At 37.8% G+C, this 19519-nt stretch overlaps 1 protein-coding gene across 6 annotated transcripts in view; it reads right to left on the minus strand.

Moving 5' to 3' along the window:
• ARB2A (ARB2 cotranscriptional regulator A) overlaps positions 1-19519 on the minus strand; it is a 209202-nt gene that overhangs the window by 15995 nt on the left and 173688 nt on the right. The window contains exon 11 of one of the 6 annotated variants that reach the window (XM_080972937.1): positions 5811-7940. The exons of the other annotated variants lie outside the window; for them this stretch is intronic. Within the exon in view, the coding sequence (XP_080829063.1) occupies positions 7921-7940 (20 nt within the window). The 3' untranslated portion in view covers positions 5811-7920. Of the gene's footprint in view, positions 1-5810; positions 7941-19519 lie in introns of those variants that run through there. 6 annotated transcript variants of the gene reach the window in all.

Genomic DNA, 19519 nt, shown 5'->3' on the forward strand with positions numbered 1-19519 from the left:
TCTTGAATCAAACAATGTGTTTAAATTGTGTTCTAAATGAAACATTCTTTATCAGTCAAAAGAAACTAATATTTTAATTGCATGCTAGCAGCTGTGGGTTTCGTTAAGAGCTTTGATGAAAAGTCTACAAGGTGAATGAAACTAGATGTACTTAATGAAGTTACCCATTTTCTGGCATCTTGAATCTTCAGATGAGAGTATATAGAAACAAAATAATCCAGAGACTCCTGATAAAGTCCTTAGGGTGGAGTCCATAATACACTGGCATCACAACAGTCCCATTAGCATTAAAGGAATGGCCCTAGAATGACAGCCACCTGTGGGGGGGGTCTCTTTTCTACTTTCAGCAGAAGCAAAAATTCCACGCATGAGATTTGGGAAGAAAGACAGATATTACAGAATAACATTAATTATTTCAAAATAATGTGCTGTGATCTCCATCATACAGAAAATCACTGAGTTATCCTACTTGAGCTGTGTTGTTTGAAACCAAACAACATCTTAAAATCTGCTGGTGAGTATGTCACACTGCAAGACAATTGGGCAACATTTGTCTGTTTTTTTGTATCTGCTTGTAATAGTTGTTACTAGAATCTAAAGAAAGACTAATCCTATTCCTTTCAGGTGAAGTGGAATAACAAGGGGCATATAACATATGTGTGTGTTAATTCTCAAAAGTAAGTCTCCTTGTTGTGCAGAGATGTTTAAACGTTTTTACAACTTATCATATCGAAACCATACCTATAATTACAAGTCCCAGGTTTTGTTTACAATAAAAATCAAGATGTTGTAATGGAAAAGTTATCAGCTAAGAATTGGTGAACAGCAATTCTATGTCATCATCTATAAAATATGTAAGTTACAATGCCAAAACACCAATGAACAAACACCAAGGAAAAGTAGTTATAAAAACAAGTAGCATCAGGGAGAAATAGTTCTGTTTAGCATATAGTTCTACCTCTACTGCCTCTATGCCTAATAATTGTTGGCCCATGGGGTTTTGTTGTTGCTCTGTTTAACAAGTCCTAGACATTTTGTATAAATAAGTTTTTGTGTTATGTTTTAGAGACAGACTTAGTCTGAGGAACATGCTGCCATGGAAACAGAATAATGTCTGGAGGGGCCAAATGCAAAACATAGTTTAAATTTCAGTCAGTATCAATCACTGATATTATAAAGGAAATATGGCACCTTTGTTAGCATGGCCCTTTCCTTTGGCAGGTGCTGAGTCTATAATGTAAACATGCAATAGTATAAGATAATTTTAAACATTATAACGATAATGTGCTAAATTAGGAGCATTTGGTTTTCTAATTAACATTTTCAAATGTCTGAAACAACCCTACGCCTAATAGCAGGATCAAAGAGTTCCCATTTATCTTTGGAAAGCATTCTACATTAGGGTTTTTTTTGCTGCTGTTGCCAAAATGACTAAGATGCTTTGCACTGATAACTCTTAGTGATATGATAGTGACTATTTTTGGTAGTCCACTGAGTGTTTGATAACTGAACATTAAAAATAGGATATGCCATATGTTCTGGTTTAGTTGTTACTCAGCCTACATTTAATAAAGATACTCTGAAAATTAGACTTTTTCTTAATGTGGATCATTATTTGAACTCACAAGTCATACATGTGCCATATATCAACATGTTTCAAAATAGGCACCAACTACCTCTGTAAACCTACATCCTCCCAGTAAACCCTGATGCATGTTTCTAAATAATATGCATTGAAAAGGGTAATTTTGATCACCATGATGGTAAAATTGTAGCTTTGCAGTCTGTATTTCAGACAGACTAGATCTTTAGTGAAACTGGTATCATGGCAATGGTTGAAACTACCTGGAAGTTGGTGCATTACACATTTTATTCCCAGAGACAGTCCAGGGTTTGGGGTGCCTTGGGCAATCTGGAGAGCTCCCTTTTCTGTTGGTGGGTCATGGCAGCTTACATGGCTGGAGCAATCAAAGCAGCATCATTACAATTTCTCTTAATGCCCCAGAACGCTACTACTTCAGGGGCATTGTGGGAAATTCAAATTGCAAAGGAAAGGGGATCTAGGGCAGATGTTAATAGTGGGGCTTAAAGGCGTGCTTGGGCCCTGGCAGCTGTCCAAGGGTGTCAGGTGCCAACACTGGTCCTGGGTAGATGTGTGACCATTCCCTCTGGAAAAGCAAGAGAAAACTCATATAGGTTCAGGAGGGCTGAAGTCTTACGAATCTTAAATATAAAGGGAGTCTTTTAATTCTAAAAAAAAAAGTTCAAGGAAATGTTTAAATAGAAGATACTGAAATCACCTCAAAGTTCAGTGTGTTTCAGATGAAACAATTAAATTAGCTTGCAGTAGTGACTGTACAATTTACACTGGCTAGAATATATATTTGATTTCTCTGCTACATTATAACCTGTATTAACAGTATTCACAAATATCAGAAATAGCATAAGAGGATCAAATAGGTGTTTTAAAAAAATGTTATTTATTAAAGTTTTATTCTATGGCTTATGCTGTTTGTAAATTGTAAGAATGCTCTTCAGTGACAGCAATTACAGGTGAAACTCGGAAAATTAGAATATCATGGAAAAGTTCATTTATTTCAGTAATTCAACTTAAAAGGTGAAACTAATATATGAGATAGACTCATGACATGCAAAGCGAGATATGTCAAGCCTTTATTTATTATAATTGTAATGATTATGGCGTACAGCTGATGAAAACCCCAAATTAACAATCCCAGAAAATTAAAATATTAAATGAAATCAGCAAAACAAGGATTGCAAATAGAGCAATATTGGACCTCTGAGAAGTAGAAGCATGCATATGTACTCAATACTTGGTTTGCATCAATTACTACCTCAACGCGGACTTGTAATCTGGGGAACCAGGTTCGTGTCTCCGCTCCTCCACATGCAGCTGCTAGGTGACCTTGGGCCAGTCACACTTCTTTGAAGTCTCTCAGCCCCACTCACCTCACAGAGTGTTTGTTGTGGGGGAGGAAGGGAAAGGAGAATGTTAGCCGCTTTGAGACTCCTTCGGGTAGTGATAAAGCGGGATATCAAATCCAAACTCTTCTTCTTCTTCTTCTTCTTCTTCTTCTTCTTCTTCTTCTTCTATCAGCCTGTGATACTGCTGAGGTGTTGTGGAAGACCAGGATGCTTCAATAGCAGCCTTCAGCTCTTCTGCATTGCTCAGTCTCATGTCTCCCATCTTTCTCTTGGCAATGCCCCATAGATTCTTTATGGGGTTCAGGTCAGGCGAGTTTGCTGGCCAATCAAGCACAGTAATCCCATGGGCATTGAACCAGGTTTTGGTACTTTTGGCAGTCTGGGCAGGTGCCAAGTCCTGCTGGAAAATGAAGTCAGCATCTCCATAAAGCTCGTCTGCGGAAGGAAGCATGAAGTACTCCAAAATCTCCTGGTAGACGGCTGCGTTGACCCTGGACTTAATGGAGCACAGTGGACCAACACCAGCTGATGACATGGCTCCCCAAATAAACACAAACTGTGGAAACTTCACACTGGACTTCAAGCATCTGGCATTGTGTGTCTCCCCATTCTTCCTCCAGACTCTGGGTCCTTGGTTTCCAAATGAGATGCAAAAGTTGCTCTCATCAGAAAAGAGGACTGGGACCACAGAGAAACAGACCAGTTCTTTTTTTCTTTAGCCCAGCTAAGACACTTCTGACGTTGTTTCTTGTTCAGGAGCGGCTTGACAAGAGGAATACATTTGAAGCCCATCTCTAGGATCCGTCTGTGTGTGGTGGCTCTTGATGCACTACCTCCAGCCTCAGTCCACTCCTTGTGAAAGTCCCCAACACGTTTGAATGGTCTTTTCCTGACAATCCTCTCCAGGCTGCGGTCATCCCTGCTGCTTGTGCACCTTTTTCTTCCACACTTTTCCCTTCCACATAACTTTCCATTAATGTGCTTCGATACAGCACTTTGGGAACATCCAGCTTCTTCTGCAATTACCTTTTGAGGCTTTCCCTCCTTATGGAGGGTCTCAATGATGGCTTTCTGCACAACTGTCAGGTCAGCAGCCTTCCCAATGATTGTGCTTCCTACTGAATCAGACTGAGAGACCATTTAAAGGCTCAGGAACCCATTGCAGGTGTTATGGATTGAATAGCTACTGCACCTTTTCACAATATTCACAATTTTCGAGTTTCACCTGTACTGTAAGGTTAGCACAGTCTATTTCTTTTTAGAGTACATAGTACACCTGCAATATAACAGGGCTGTAATTTTCATGCTACTGGTTTCAGGAGTCAAAAGTGCTTCTTTAGAGCAGTAAAACAGAAAATGTGGCCTATAAATAACTTATATTTGAGTTTAGTTATTATGGTAAATAAGATTATTATACTCATAAACAAATCTGCTTGTTACCTATGGCATTTTTATTTTGTCATATAATTATTTCATGTACATCTCTTCACAGATGTATAAACTATATTTTCAGGAAAATTGCCACAAAGCGTTGTTAATATGCTGAAAAGTGGTATATTTGTGTATTAGGTACTATAATAATAGATATGAAACATATTTGTATTCATAGATAGCTGCCAAATACCATTTTGTTACAGTACAAACAGGTTGATATTATTAAAATGAAATAGCTCATGACTTATCTGTTTTTCAAATTCAAAGATGTTTGGATCTAAACAGCTACTTGGGATAGCGTTTTGTAAGGGGCTTGTGATAGCTGAATAAAATTGTAAAGTTTTTTTCCTTTGACACCTGACACCCCCTTCATATCCTATCACAAGCTGCTTTTGATTCTTCCCTCAGTTTCAAAAGCGGTTTGCCAGAAAACATGAGAAAATGCTGTTCAAGGAACAGGAATCTAATGTTTCTCTGGGCTCATAGAACTAGTTTCATGGTTCTTGGATGCTTGTCACAGTTCAAAAAGTGTGACAATGCCTACTTCAGTGTTAATGGATACACAGCTATGGATTTCAACAGCCTTCTATAAATTCAATTAAATCAAGCTGTATTTCTATTTAACAAATCGTTTCCATTGTTTTCTAGTTTCATATCTGTCCATCATGACTACTGTTAATCGGGTATTGGCAGTAAAGTAAATCTAAAACCTACACAAGGATAGAGAAAGTTTATTGAAGGTAGTGTTCCTCTAAAATCCTAAGAAGGTATAGAGTCCATTAAGTTAGAAATCTGAAGGGGGGCGGGAATTCTTTCTAAACTTCTATTGGCAGAATCTTATGGTTAAAGTAAGAATCTCCCTCACCAAAACACGATGTTAATTTTGAGGTGTAAAAAATAAACCAAGGAGGTAGCTGAAGTAGAAAAAGCAATACTAATGAGTGGCTTCAACTGTTTAAAAAATGAGTGCATAAATTGTAAATTCATATGTTATTTCTGGATATAATAAATGATGTTTTATGACATTTTGGTAATAAGGACCACCAAGAGCAGAAGTGATTCTTGATTTAAACCTAAGCGGTACACAAGATCAGCTGCAAATGTGCTTTCACAATCATACATATATGAGCGGAATATATTCCTTCATCAATATTCAGGAGGGGAAGTTTCTCAAAAATGAAGGTACTGAAGGTTGAAATATCATTACGAAGCTTGTAGTTTATATAAAACAACTATAATATAGATTCAATAGCAATCTATAGGACTCAAAAGCGCCAAAGAATGCTCATAGACAAAATGCAAATTAAGGAAGTTATGAAAGGCAAGAGGAATTATTTTTAAATTGTGCTCACATGAGGAAATTGAAAAAGAGCACAAACTGGGAAACAAAAAGCACAAATTCACTATAAGAAAAGGCAAAAATATAAATATAAAAATCAATAACAAATGTTTATTTACATTCAGTAGATGCTGGAAGTGAGCCAGAAGAACAGTAGCCCAGTTTACATGCAACACTAAACCATGGTTTAGCACTAAGTGGACAAGACTCTGTGAGCTGAATGAAGCTTCGGGTTTGCATGCTTTTCCTTTCCCTCTGCTCCTCTAATGTACCTGGGAGGACTTCTGCCAAGTTTAGTTTTTCTTCCAAAGACCCTTGGTTCCACTTTCTTTGCCCAATGTAGTAGTTCCAGACAGGTATTTATTGTGGAACTTTATTTATTGATTTAATTTATTTATTGCGTGTAAATTTGCTACAGTTCACATGAAGTCATCCCCTCCCCCAGAACATTTTTCATGGAAAATTTCACAGGTTGTTTTTTAAAAAACCTGTTGCAAAATATGTGTTTGTGATATTACACTCCCATTTGAAAGCACAATGGCACTGAAGGCATTTTATTCATAATAAACATCTGTATCGTGCATGGCTCTAACTTGGCTGCAGCCAACTACATAAAGATCTTGAAGTGAAAAGGCTTACTGGAAATCATTTGTCCAGGAAGAGAAAACATTTACAAAAGAATTGAAAAGAAAACTGTAAATATAATGCCAATATGTAAACTTACATTGCAGCCACAGGCAAGTCCAGTTTAGTTTGTGTTGGGGGTGGAGAAGATGTCTAAGGGGAACACTACAGAAATCAATAACTTTATGAACAACGTGGAGTAAGTGACTAGATTATCTCTATTTCACAATATAGTACTGAATCTTGGGCTATCCAATAAAACGGATGGGCTGTAGTAGACTAAAATAGATATTTCTTTACACAATATATAAAAGTAATGGAATTCACTGCACATTGGGGAAATGGCCCTCACTTAGATGGCTATGAAAAGGATTAGACAAATTCATGAAAGATAAATCTATCAACTGTTATTAGTTAAGAGTGCTAAGTGGGTCCTCGATGTCCAGAAGTAGTATATCACCCATCACAAAAAAGGAATAAAACAGGGCTATCACTCTCATGTCCTATTTGTTACCTTTCTACTATTGGAAGCAGAATTCAAAACTAGAACTTTGTCCAATTCAGCAAGGCAAATTTTTTTATAGTGGTGCCAAACATTGTAATATCATAGTTGAGCTTTCATTGTGTGTGAAAAGAGATGAATAATTTCCACTGATTAAAAAATGATGGTTCAATAACCACCTGTGGATTCCCTGATAATTACCAGGGAGTGACAGGGACTAAACAACTGCACAGCCTGACACTGACACTGGTGCCTGGAGTTTTTATGCCAATGGATGGGTTTGACGTCAATGAATGTGTGATGGATTTCCTTTGTCACACCATTTGGAAATCTTTTAACTGAATTAATTTATATATATATATATAGGGGGCAGGATATTATACTCCTCCTTTGATTATACCACATCAGAATGCAGGTAGGGGAATCACATGTCTCTGTGCTAGATTACAAACATTCTCTCTGACATGTTAGCTTTCCAGAGCCTGGAAGTTTTTGACACAGCATTCTGAAGTGGTGGTGTATCAGGAGAACTGTACTATATGCTTTTTCTGGGTAGCTCATATGAAGATTTGCATGATAAACCGGGTTACATGTTTCAGGGAAGGTCTGGAAAGTTGCTGCACAGAAGTGGCTCCCACACAGATATGTACACCTACTATATTTTGCACACAAGTACCCGGGAACATACTCTACTTAAATCCATATAATCATATGTGACCCTCCTTACATTCCTCATTGAGATAGTTTCTGCTCTGTTAGCTTATGGGCATATTTATGTAATCACATAAGACTGTACAGCATTTTACAAAAAGCAGAAACAAGATTAGTTATCTAAATAATCTGCAACAGCAATCATAATGGTATTATTCATATCTGTCACAATACTTCTCATGAATCACTGATTTCAGTGCTTTCATTCATCTGCATTTTGGACTATACCATATAAGATGTATTCTAAATGCCAGGGCAAGTATGACACCATAAATATTTAGTTCTGCAGAATTTTCTCTTCCTGCACCAGTGGCTGTGTTGAGGCCTTTCTGAAGAACCAAGTGATCTTCCTTCTCAGTGAGTTTCACACCCACCTCCTTCCTTCTGCCAAACGGGAAACATTCAAGAAATAAGGTTTTCAATCTCACATAGTGTGGCATTTTTCTTCTAGAGAAACTAGTTAGGCATTTAAAATGCCCAAATAACAAAGTATCAAGGGAAGGAAATCAATGTCAAACTATCAACACTAATATAATTTCAAAGGGCAACTTTAAAAATAAAGCAAGCAAAACAGTTAAGTATGTGAATGCTAATAATGCAGCCAATATAAAATATCACTAGTAAGAAGGGCAAGAAAATGATTAGGAAGGAAAAAATAAAACTAATGTGAAACGATTTTGTCATTCTGGATAATTTTTTTTTCTTTTCATGATAACATTACAAATAAATGCAGATATGTTAATAATGCTCTTTCCAGCTATGACCTTGGGTACCAGCCATTCAATGGCAGGTTGGTCCCAAATGTCTGAATTGAAGCTGACCTGATGGATCAAATCCTGTGGGTCTTGAATTTCCATTTCAAAAGCTTAGTATCCTATCTCATTTATGATCAACCTCCTGTAACTAAGAGACAGTTGTAGCTTAACAACTTTACTTTAGTAAGGATAACTGGGGCTCTGAGAACTGCATTATAAAATGTACTTACAACACAGCTGCTAATAGGCCTTAATGATTCTTGATTATGTTTCAATGAAAGGCAACCAAGTAACAGGCTACTGATCTTGTAGATCAAACAACTTTTCTGCAGCCTCACATAGACTGCAGCTGCTACCTACTTCTTATGCCAGTGCAAACATCACCGCAGAATATACAATTGTGCAATAAATATCTTAGCATATTTAAGGCAGTTCCCCATGATTCAATAGTCACATTAGCAACTATACATATAAGGAAGACAAAAATTTTGAAGACACTGCAATGAAACTGCTTTCTATTATTGGTAGAGGGTGATATGGTAGGTGGATAATAAAGTAAAGAAACATTGTGATATTAACAAACAGATATTCTTAAACAGATCTGTATGAATCTTTATATATTTCTCATTAAGAAAGGTACTTCTTATAGTAGTCATGCTGTGGATTTTGTTCTAACATTCTAATAGAATCCTGCTTGCAGAATTTTATTTTAACTCTGTAAACTGCAAGTAAATAATGATAAGACATCCTAGCCTGTCTGATAATCTTTGACAACAATTCTAACAGTGCCATTGTGGCCACTGGAGAAACCTGCATGTACTAAACCCTGACCCACAGAGCCTTTTATCTGCATGTGTACTCTCCACAGGCCAAGCAAATAAAGGCCAACTGATAATTTACACATGAATGAACTTTCTCTGCAGAGTAGGCACCAGAGACATTTCTTTTCTCTGTTATTGAGAGAAAAGCAGCCAGGTCTGAGCTTGTCTCACCAGAAATCATACAAGTGAAACAGTGATATGTCCGAAAATGGCAGATCAGCAAAGGAAAGCTGTTCTGAATGCCTGATAAAAAATGGCAGCCACAAAGGACTAGAAGAATATTTAGCTTGAAACAGGTCTGACAATAACAATGGGTCTTTATCCTATTCCAAACAGGTAGTGCCTTACAAACTGAAATGGAGATACAATCCTGATAGAAGATTACACAAGATACCTGAATGGCTATCTTTAAAGAATTTAACCTGCATTTTAATGAAGTGTGAACTCTGGGTTTCTTGATATCTATCAGCCGCTATCAGTGCATCTAATTCTCCATCCATGGCTTAAATGAAAAGGCATGTGTCACCAAACAGCACCTGGCTATTTATTTGGGTTTTGAATCAACACATCCTAAAGCTTCAAGGTCATTTACAATAAATGTAGAAACCTGTAATCATTTATTTTTATTTTTTTTTGCATAATGCAAGTCTATTGCTAAAACTATTTTATTTATTTAAGGACCAAGATAGAACAAGAAATCTAAAAAGGGACACAGCATAGTTTGTAAGCTGAAAAATTGTAGAACATAGCTACGTAAGGCTTTTCATCAGTGTTTGAAATTTGCCAGGTGGCAGGTGCATTTTGCACCTGGCTATTGGCCACTTGCAACCAAGTGAAGATGCCTAGGCGCCTGGATGCTGCCTGACATCTCCACCATCTGGAGGTGCAAGAAGCAGATCAATGACTACTTCTACCAGGGGCGGAATTAGGTAACATGGCACCCTGAGTGAGGACAAAATTTGGCATCCCCTGAAAAGGACAAATATATATGCGCCCCCTTCCGTTCTGTTTATACCCCCTCCCCAAATACTTATTATTTTCATAGTAATTCCTTTTGGCACAGTTGCTTATTTATGGAACTTCTCAGCAGATACCTGTATAACGATAGGCATCATCATCATCATCATCATTATTATTATCATTATTTTGCACCCCCTCAGCTTGGCGCCCTGAGCAGGGGAAGCACCCATACCACCCTAAATCTAGTGCAGATACTACAACCTATGCCCCATTCCCAGACTATTTTGCTCCCAGGAGACTTTTCCAAGATAGTTCCAGACACTAGACACCTGTAGATTTATTAGATACAAATATAGCTAACCTCTCAAAACCTGTAACTGCCCTAGCAGTCAATTCTGGATAGATATATACAGTACCTAACAAATTTTGCATTACGTTATTTCTTTTCAGTATGTTGAGAAGCCAATCTTCCATGTGCTTCCATCATGTATTGTGAGTGGTTCATATAGAAGAAGGAAGAGATTACTAAATTAGAGGTAAGTTTCAGAAATATGAATCAGCCTCTAGCATTATTTCTCCATTCATGTCAGCTGATGAGGCCCTGCTTCCACTGCACTATTTCTTGCTGATGCTTGGCTTACACTAGGGATAGTACTGGAATAGCATACTTCCCTTGTCTATCATTTGTTCTGAATAGATTTCCCATAGTGTACTTTGCCACTGATCCCAATGAAGGTCATAGGAACACAAGAAACTGCCTTATACAGAGCCAGAGCATTGAGCCTATATAGTGACTGGCAGTGGTTATTTATCCAGGGTTTTCAGAGAAAGGACTTTCACAATCCTACCTGGAGATGCTGGGATCTGAACCTGGAAGCTTCAGCATGCAAAACATGTGCTCTACCATGGATCTATGGCCCCACTTCTAAGTCAGTTCACTACTCATTCTATTCTGTTTCCTGTTTTAAATTTGAGTCTCTTATCAGGTCATGAGGAGATTATTAGGCTGAATTTAGAAGACTGGGGTGGGGGGAGAAAGAGAGAACAGGAAACAATAGGGAGTGCTTGACTAGAAAACCTGGTATCAATAATTGGCTGTATGAACAGAACTGGAATTTCCCTACTCTGCCGTAAAAATGGAAATCTTACAGGCAAATGAATCTGTACGGTTAGATTTCTAGAAAAGCAGTTTGTTGTCAGTCCTACAAGGTCTTTCATTTCCAGTTTCTAATGTGACGCTAGGGGCTGGAGGAATAGGCTTGGTTTATGGACCTTTTAGTTATGGATCATCTAATTCTATCTCAAAGCTCCATGGCAGCATGAACATTACCTTTGTACTTTCTTGCATATTGCCACAGTAATATCACTGCCTACAGAGCTTATCTGTTATAAACCATCGCATCTTTGACTGCAAGTCTCCAGTAATAAGAGCAGCATATTGAGAATAATCACATGAACTGGACTGTGTACTTTATTAGCTTCAGCAGAAATGCTTTTTTTTTCTTTAATCATATTATAAATTTGTTAGGGGACAGTCTATTGAATTCTCCACCCATTGAAATACATAGAGTTGCCCACTCCGAGGCAATTATGAAATCTGGAATATACCGGTAATCACTGACTTAATGACTCAATGAGACCATGATGAAATGTGGAGGTCAATGGTCTCTGCTCCTGACTAGGCTAGTCCCCCTTACAACCCTATAACAGCAAAGGTGAAGTTGTCAGTGTTTGGTGACACCATCACTAGTGTCCTTGAGTGTCCTTTTCTCATTAGGGAAAATGAAATAAAAGTGTCTCCCCAACTTGCCTGTGACACTAGTGACCCTTCAGTTGTGTTGCATGTTGCAGGCCCTTTACTTTGCCCCACAGATATCAATGGGAACCACTGAAATTTATGACAATAAATTGCTACTGGGGTATGCAGCTGGGATGAGGAAATCCCTGAATCAAGTGACCTACTGTAAGTATTGTAGGGATTTTGCCTTACTTCCAAATGTGTTACCAAGAATAGTGAGATATTTCCTCTAATGAAAGTGAATGGCCTCTCTTTTGCCCTCACTCAATGGCTATAGATTTTGCCTCCACTCAAATGGTGTCCTTGAGAGCTTTGGTTCATTTTCTGCCACACACACACAAAAAGGGAACTGTCACAGAATTAACTGGCTCCATTAATGTCTGTCGTGGAAGGTTACAGATTGGGTCAAAAACAGGTGGCACTGTGGTAAGGTGGCTACCTAGATGGCTCAACCTTTCCCTTTGCCACCATGGTGAAAGGAGAGGAACCTCCCCTCCCCCCACTAACAAAGATACTTCTCCTTGCCTCCGTTACTCAGGGACAATGCTGCTGCTGAGGGAGATGGGGAGTGCTTTCTTTCTATAAAAATATTTAGGGGTACTCTCATTTTGACTCAAGAAAACCACCATTTGTAGTTCAAATTGGGAAAAATAAATACAGTAAATGGACCAAAGTACAAAGATTCACAAAATGTTTAGGGATACGCATACCCCTGTGTACCCCCAGAAAAAAAGCACTGGAGATGGGGAAGAGACAATGAGACTCACACCTGGTCTGCAGCAAAGCTCTTCTTGGTTCCCTTCCTTAGCCATGGCAACAGCCCTCAGATAGTGCTGGAAGGGGGAGACTAGTAAAGGTTTTTGACTCCCAGACAGCCTGGAAACTGGTAGTGTATATGTATTTATTAGATTTATATACTACCTCTGTGCCCAGGCACTTAAGGCAGTTTTTACTTTTAAAGTACTAAAACAAATATATTATATAAAATGTGGCATGACAAAATCCTCTCAGGCTAAGTGGGAGATGATGGCACAAGCTTCCTGGACTGGGCTTTCATCTTTCCTCAGGGCACACAGAACTCCAGGAAGATAGGAGCTGCTCCAACATTTCTCTCAGGCCATAGAATGTTCTATCAGGAGCTGATGGAGTGTGTGCAACCTGGTCTGGGCTCCCTTACTTCTGCCTTCCCTTAGGGCACACAGGTCTTTCTTAAGTAGCTCCAGGGAAGATGGGGGAGGAGCTGCTTATGTAAGATAGAAGAATAGGGTTTCTGAGCAGTTAATGCAGGGTTGGGGAACCTCCTGCCCATAGGCCTAATTAGGCTCAGCACGGTTCCCAGTTTAGCTCAGGAGCATGTTTTATTCAAATCACAACCACTTTCCCCCATGCATGGTGTCATGTGGGACAGGTAAAAAACAATCTAAAGGAACAAGTGGAAACTTAAAGTGAGTTCCCGATTGTTCCCACTGGGAGATCCCTAATGCAGCTGATGGGGGTAGCTGTCAGTACTGATCAGCAGACTGGCACTGTCAGCAAGCCCCATTGAAGACACACTTTTGGCCCCAATAAACTCGCTGGTTTGCAGAGGAGAAATGACTGTTTGCAGATGTGGTTTGAATTTTAACCACACCTGCGGATGGACTTCAAAGGTGCTCACTGTAACTGCCAATCAGCAGTTATAGCAACTCCCTTTGAAGGTGTGCTCTCAGCACCAGTCAGCTGATGGGTCCTGATGCTACATCATCAAAGGGGCTTGCAGTAACCATCTATCAGGTGATTGGAGGTTATAGTGAACATCTGCAAAGCCACATAACTTCATAACGATACAAGGTGGCCCCATTTACCTGTCAAAGTTGGTCTATGGGGGTGGGGTTAGGATCTAAAACATTGGCTGGATCCATTTCATATACAATTTACTACAGATAAGGCACAGATAAGGCAATAAAATGTATGCTTCTGTTTTAGATGCTAAATTAACTAAAGCTGGGCTTATTACATTGCTGATAATGATGGTGCTAGGAGCTAGCACATTAGCACAAAGACTTTTAATCACTAGGCTATATTTATATAACTGAACAACCCACCACTTGAAGTGTAAATCTCATTTGTCACTCTCAAACCTGCATCTTCAACAGACATCCAACAATCTAGTCTACATATTTTGTGTGACACTTATGCAGAAGAAAATAATAGGACAAATTAAGTGTTGGCCTATGTATTCCATATGTCTAAAAGGTTTTGCTTTTGAAAGTTTTCTTATCCGCTAACACAGTTTATCTTTGTGCCTGTCCGATAACTTCATTGGACAGCTAATTATTCAAGCTACATACAAAGACCGTTTATCTTTTGGTATATTCAAAAAACATACTTCTTCTTCCTGCTACACTTTCTTTGAGAACATAGAAATGGCACTGTTCATAAGTAGCTTGGTTGCAAACATATTCAGTTTCCATTCAGCATAAGATTGTAAAGTGATAGGAAGCTACATGAAAAGGATGCAGTTGATGTTCATATGACATTTGTTTCTCCCTGAGACTTCCCCCTCCTAAACTATTGGACACTGAACCAGGAAAAGTATCTAAAAAGATACTAACTTAATGTTATTGCTCCCAAAATCTATCAACGCTAAAAGGAGGAGAGGAAAAGCAAAATAATAGGAAAAGGTTCACAATATAGAAAATTACATGTTGGAATGACCAAGCAGGATATTCTCTTAATTTTCTATAAATCAGAATATTGATGTATTTTTAAATGCTATAAAATATAACTGCTGGCCTTTTATTTTATCAGGACTACAGCATATGAATATCCTATTTAGATATAATTTCTGCATATGAAAATGCATACACCTTGTATACACAGAACCACAGAAGGCAAACTCGGTTGAGTCTATTTCAGAGGAAACCAATCAGAGTTTCTTACCATGTGCATGCAGCAAATTAGACAAGTGTCATTTGTCACATGTGACTGTTCATTAAACTGTGACAAGCAATTTCCTACATGGAAGTACTATCTGTGCAGGAAGTTCTAATGCATGAAGTGTACCCCAGTTTGTAACTATGGCCATGGAAGGGGAATGATTTAGTTGAGGCCATACAAATGAAAAGCATAAAGATGGAGAAAAAGGTCTGGGAGTAACAGCCATAGGGACTGAGAGCATGATCACAATCAGATCTCCAGTTTTTGAGCTTGAACATATTTTACCGTTTTCTCCTCAATGAGTGCAAGAAGCCTGCTTGTTTTAGTGTAAAGCCAGGATTCTGAGAATTTGGCAAATGTAAGCACATTTGCTGATAGACAAACAGAATGCATGTTATGAAGCATGACTGTGATCATTCAGAGTTCTCTCTCTGGATAAAGAGTTTATTCAGAATATTCAGTTCTCTGATCACCACTGTGCTTCTTTCTCATTCTGCTTTACCATTTAAACTAAGCCGGAGGGCAGAAGTGGCAATATTTGCCAAAACTCATGCCCACTCTCTTTCTTGAACTGGGCCTTATGAAGTGTTTTGGTTGTCACCATTCACCATTCAACCAAAAGATAATTTCTACACTATGCAGAGCCTCTTTTTCAGTCTGGTGAACTATAGTCATGAATTATTTCCTCAAATATGTTTCCAGCATGACAACACTACTTTATTTTATAAGATGTACTGGAGCTGAAAACACAGCAGGGTCAGCTGCAGTTGGCAGCTGTCCTGGGGTAAAAAAAAAAAAAGAGAGAGAGAGAGAGAGAGAGAGAGAGAGAGAGAGAAAGAAAGAAAGAAGAAGTTGTGCATGCACCATCAGTAACACCAAGTGCCATTAAACAGTTGTCAAAGATGAAATATATGTTTTCACGGAAGGGACAGAATGGTCTTAATGGAGAAACCTTTTAAAAAATGTCAGGTAGGGACATTTCTCTTCTTAGTAAGGATTTTAAAAAACACAGCAAGGAATATGTCCATGGTCAGATGCTTTACATACATGACTTAGAAATTAATGAATGCACAACTTATGGAATTTGTGTCATTCTAGCATGTAGGACACTTTCTTTTCCATCACTCAGTTTTTGCTACTACTGTTCTGTTAACCTAAATACATAGCTTTAAATGCTCTAATTCAAACTCACAGGTGCATAACTCATGCAGATGCACAAATTATGCAAGCTGAAAACAGGAAATGTTTCATGTCATTGAAAAGTATGATATAAATTATGTGCTAAATATTTTTCTTAGGAGAAAATATATCTTGCAGGAAAAACTGCTAGAAATACAATTCAGATTAGTCTAATAGGCAAAATATTTGCATTCAATTTGATTTAGATGTTGGCTGAAGAGAAATAATTGGAAAGAGAATGTTCTTTCTGTTGGCAAGATTTTCCACTGCTCTTTCTCATCTTATGATGCCAAATTACATGTTTTCCTCTATGCAGTGGCACAACACGGACAAGTTGCTAGGGTGCCAAAAGTCTCCAAATGTAATTTTTGAATACATTATCTGTGATAAAACATTTTATGTACTATATATTCTTTAGTAAAAGAGATATTGAACACATTATGAAGCTTTTTTTTCCTTTAAAAAAATAACTGTTTAAATGGTTTGTTCAAGCAGGATTATTTTTCTCACACAGAGGTTTGTGTTGGAATACAGAATATGAAACAATCTCCTCAAGATATTTTGTGTTCAACATAAAATATTTAAAATGTCTCATTTCCAAGAGGGAGTTCATGACAGATGTGTTATTTTCTCCCTCTCCATTTTTAACAGCATTGTTGTGTCTAATTAGCCCCATTGATTTACCCATGACAGTATGAACTTTTTAAGAGGAAAGAAAAAGTAGATCATGGTGTTTGAAGCAAAGAACAATCTATGACAAAGTGAAGAAAGGCCCTGATTTTAGGTGTTTTACAACAAAGTCCTCAAGTAGCCCAGAGAGCTTTCACTTATTTATGCACCACCATATGATACAGGCTTTTGCCTGTAGCATTACAAATCATAGACAGGCTTGATACAAAATGTTCTCCAGGTGTTAACAGACCAACTGCGCCACTATTTCTTATTTATGTACTGTCTAGTAATAGAAGACAAATTGCTATAGATGTGGCAAATGTGATTAAACTGGTATTCAGAAGTCAAAAGGGAGACATACTTGTAGGTTACATTATATGACATTTTCTGTAGGCTCAGAACTGTTATTTTGAAGACAAATGTGAAATGAAAATGTTCAACAATTCCTTCCAATCCCACAGTTGGAACTTCTAGTTTGTACTGAGAATTCAGCCCCACGGGCATTGAAACTAGAAAAACAAAACAAAAACATCCTTGTTTCCTTCTCGCACAATGACAATGTTAAATGAATATTAGCATAGAAAGAAATAACAAAATGGAATTTATATGGCAAAATTATTTTTCTTGAAACTGTAAGAAGAAGCAAAGTTAGTGAGCTAACAGGGCACTAGAAGCAGTGAATTCATCTGCATTAATAATGAGTAAAATTAAGAAGAGTAAAGTTTGTCTTAAAAGTTTCAATTAAAACATACACTATTTCTTTCACCTGATTGTAGCCCCATATGGCAAGGTCAGCCCTTTCAGTGAACAAACAGCTCAGTCGCCTCCAGTGTAGCTGTTATCTTCCTCAACAAGGGGAGACATTTGGCACAGCCTAAAGCTGGGGCATGAACCCTGGCTAAGCTTAAGACATTTATCTGACAGCATCAGCTGACACTCCACAAACACATTTGCTCTCCATGACCCCAGAGCATTTGTGATTAATCAAAAATGTATCTTGAATCTTGAGAACAAGCTACAAGCAGGCACACACAAAAAAAGAATATGCTCTCGATCTCGCTTATCGACTCAAGAGGTATATTGAATTTAGAAATAGCAAATAGAATAAAATGATCAATATGTTCTCACTTGTCCATGGAAGAGCAAACTTTATCCCTCAAGCAAAAAACATTGATCATGTAAATGTTTGAGATGTTTTTTAGTTTTTAAAAAAGCAAAAACATATTTGTGGGCAAGGAGAGCAGCATTAGAGAGGTACATTTATTATATAACCGCACAGAAAAGTGTAGAAATAATATTGGAATATATGAATGTGCTCGTGAGCTATAGCCAAGTTCTTTATACAACTTTGAACTGCTATAGCATGGGAGTTTGTAGCCTGTTGCCAAAAGATCTTAATAAAACATTATAAAGTGGATTTTAAAACTTAATGAAGTCACATAATATGTTTCAGAAAAAGCTCCCTGTCTTAATTTAAATGAGAAGCAGTTACAATATATCCCCCATGCACTGTTTACAATTTATAATTTATGCCTCTATTCAAAATACACTACTTTCTTCAGTCATCTGCTAAGTGATATGATTAGCATTTGAATATCATAAAATTTTACTTTTCAATTGTCAGAATAGAAGCTTTTAAGCTTTTAATGTTTTCATTCACTTTTTAAAGAACAGTACTTTACTGAAGTCTAATTAATAATGAGAAAAATAATATCATGAGAACCACCTATGCTCATTGCAAAATGGGTATAACTTTATCTCCACAACAGCACTTAATTCTTTTACATTCTTTTCTGATTACCTACTGCTTAGGGTACAAGCCTTTTGTTTCCACATAGTCCTCTTATTCTAGCAGAGAACTACTGTATGTCCTTTGGTCTCTGTTGACACGACAAACAAACTTTCATAGCATGTGCTCTACATAAAATGGTGGTACTAATTAGAAGATATAAACTCATGCTGAGACATAATATGAATTGGTTTTATGCATCTACTAAGCTCACAGCAGTATTAGATTTATGGTGCCAACATCTCCAAGTAATATTCAACTCTCCCCCTCTCAAATTTCAAAACTACCTAGAAATAAGGGAACATTGATTTTATTTCTTGATGTAACAGCCAAACTTCACTAATCCACACTTCAGTAATCTGAATATTTAAAACATATCTCCAAGAAACTAATTTCTACAGCTTTTCTGCAAATATTTAGCACCGCAAAGCTATAGTGGAGGTGACCTATATAACTGAACATATTTAACCAAGTGCAAGAATGAGCAGCTGTCAAAGGGCATGGTAAGAAGTCAGTGAATCTTCATGGTGCTTGGATCCAGAAAACCACATCCTCTTCCTACCTGTATATAGCACCATTCTTCCCTTTCCTAGCAGTTTAGCTATACTGCAATCACTTGATTTGAATTTAGTATCATGATGCTGGGCTTAATATTGGTGACCCTTTTGTATTTTGATTAGTTTTTATGATGTGAAGCAATCTTAAGTGGGTTTTAAAAATTTGAAAGAAATAGGAGCGAACCCTGTTTTGCTACCTGAGGCAAGACAGGAAGTTGTTCCCACTGAAGCCTCGCTTACTGGGGTCACGTGGTTGCTTCTGGTGAGATCTTATGAGATCTTGCATAATTCTCAGAATATTTGGCTGGAAGGTGCAGCTACATGACTCTGGTGGTGGCAGGGGTGGGGCGGGGGGGTTCCCATGGGGGCACGGCCCTGCAGAGTTCCACTGCCCAAGGCAGCGGCTTAAGTCATATGATACAGCATCCACATTAGGTTGTCTTTATTTTTATTATTATGATGTATATGTGTTTTTAAATTGTAACTTCATGTTGTGAACCGCCCTGAGATCTA

Source organism: Podarcis pityusensis, assembly GCF_964106645.2.
Source record: "Podarcis pityusensis genome assembly, chromosome: 11".
Classification (NCBI taxonomy): Eukaryota; Metazoa; Chordata; class Lepidosauria; order Squamata; family Lacertidae; genus Podarcis; species Podarcis pityusensis.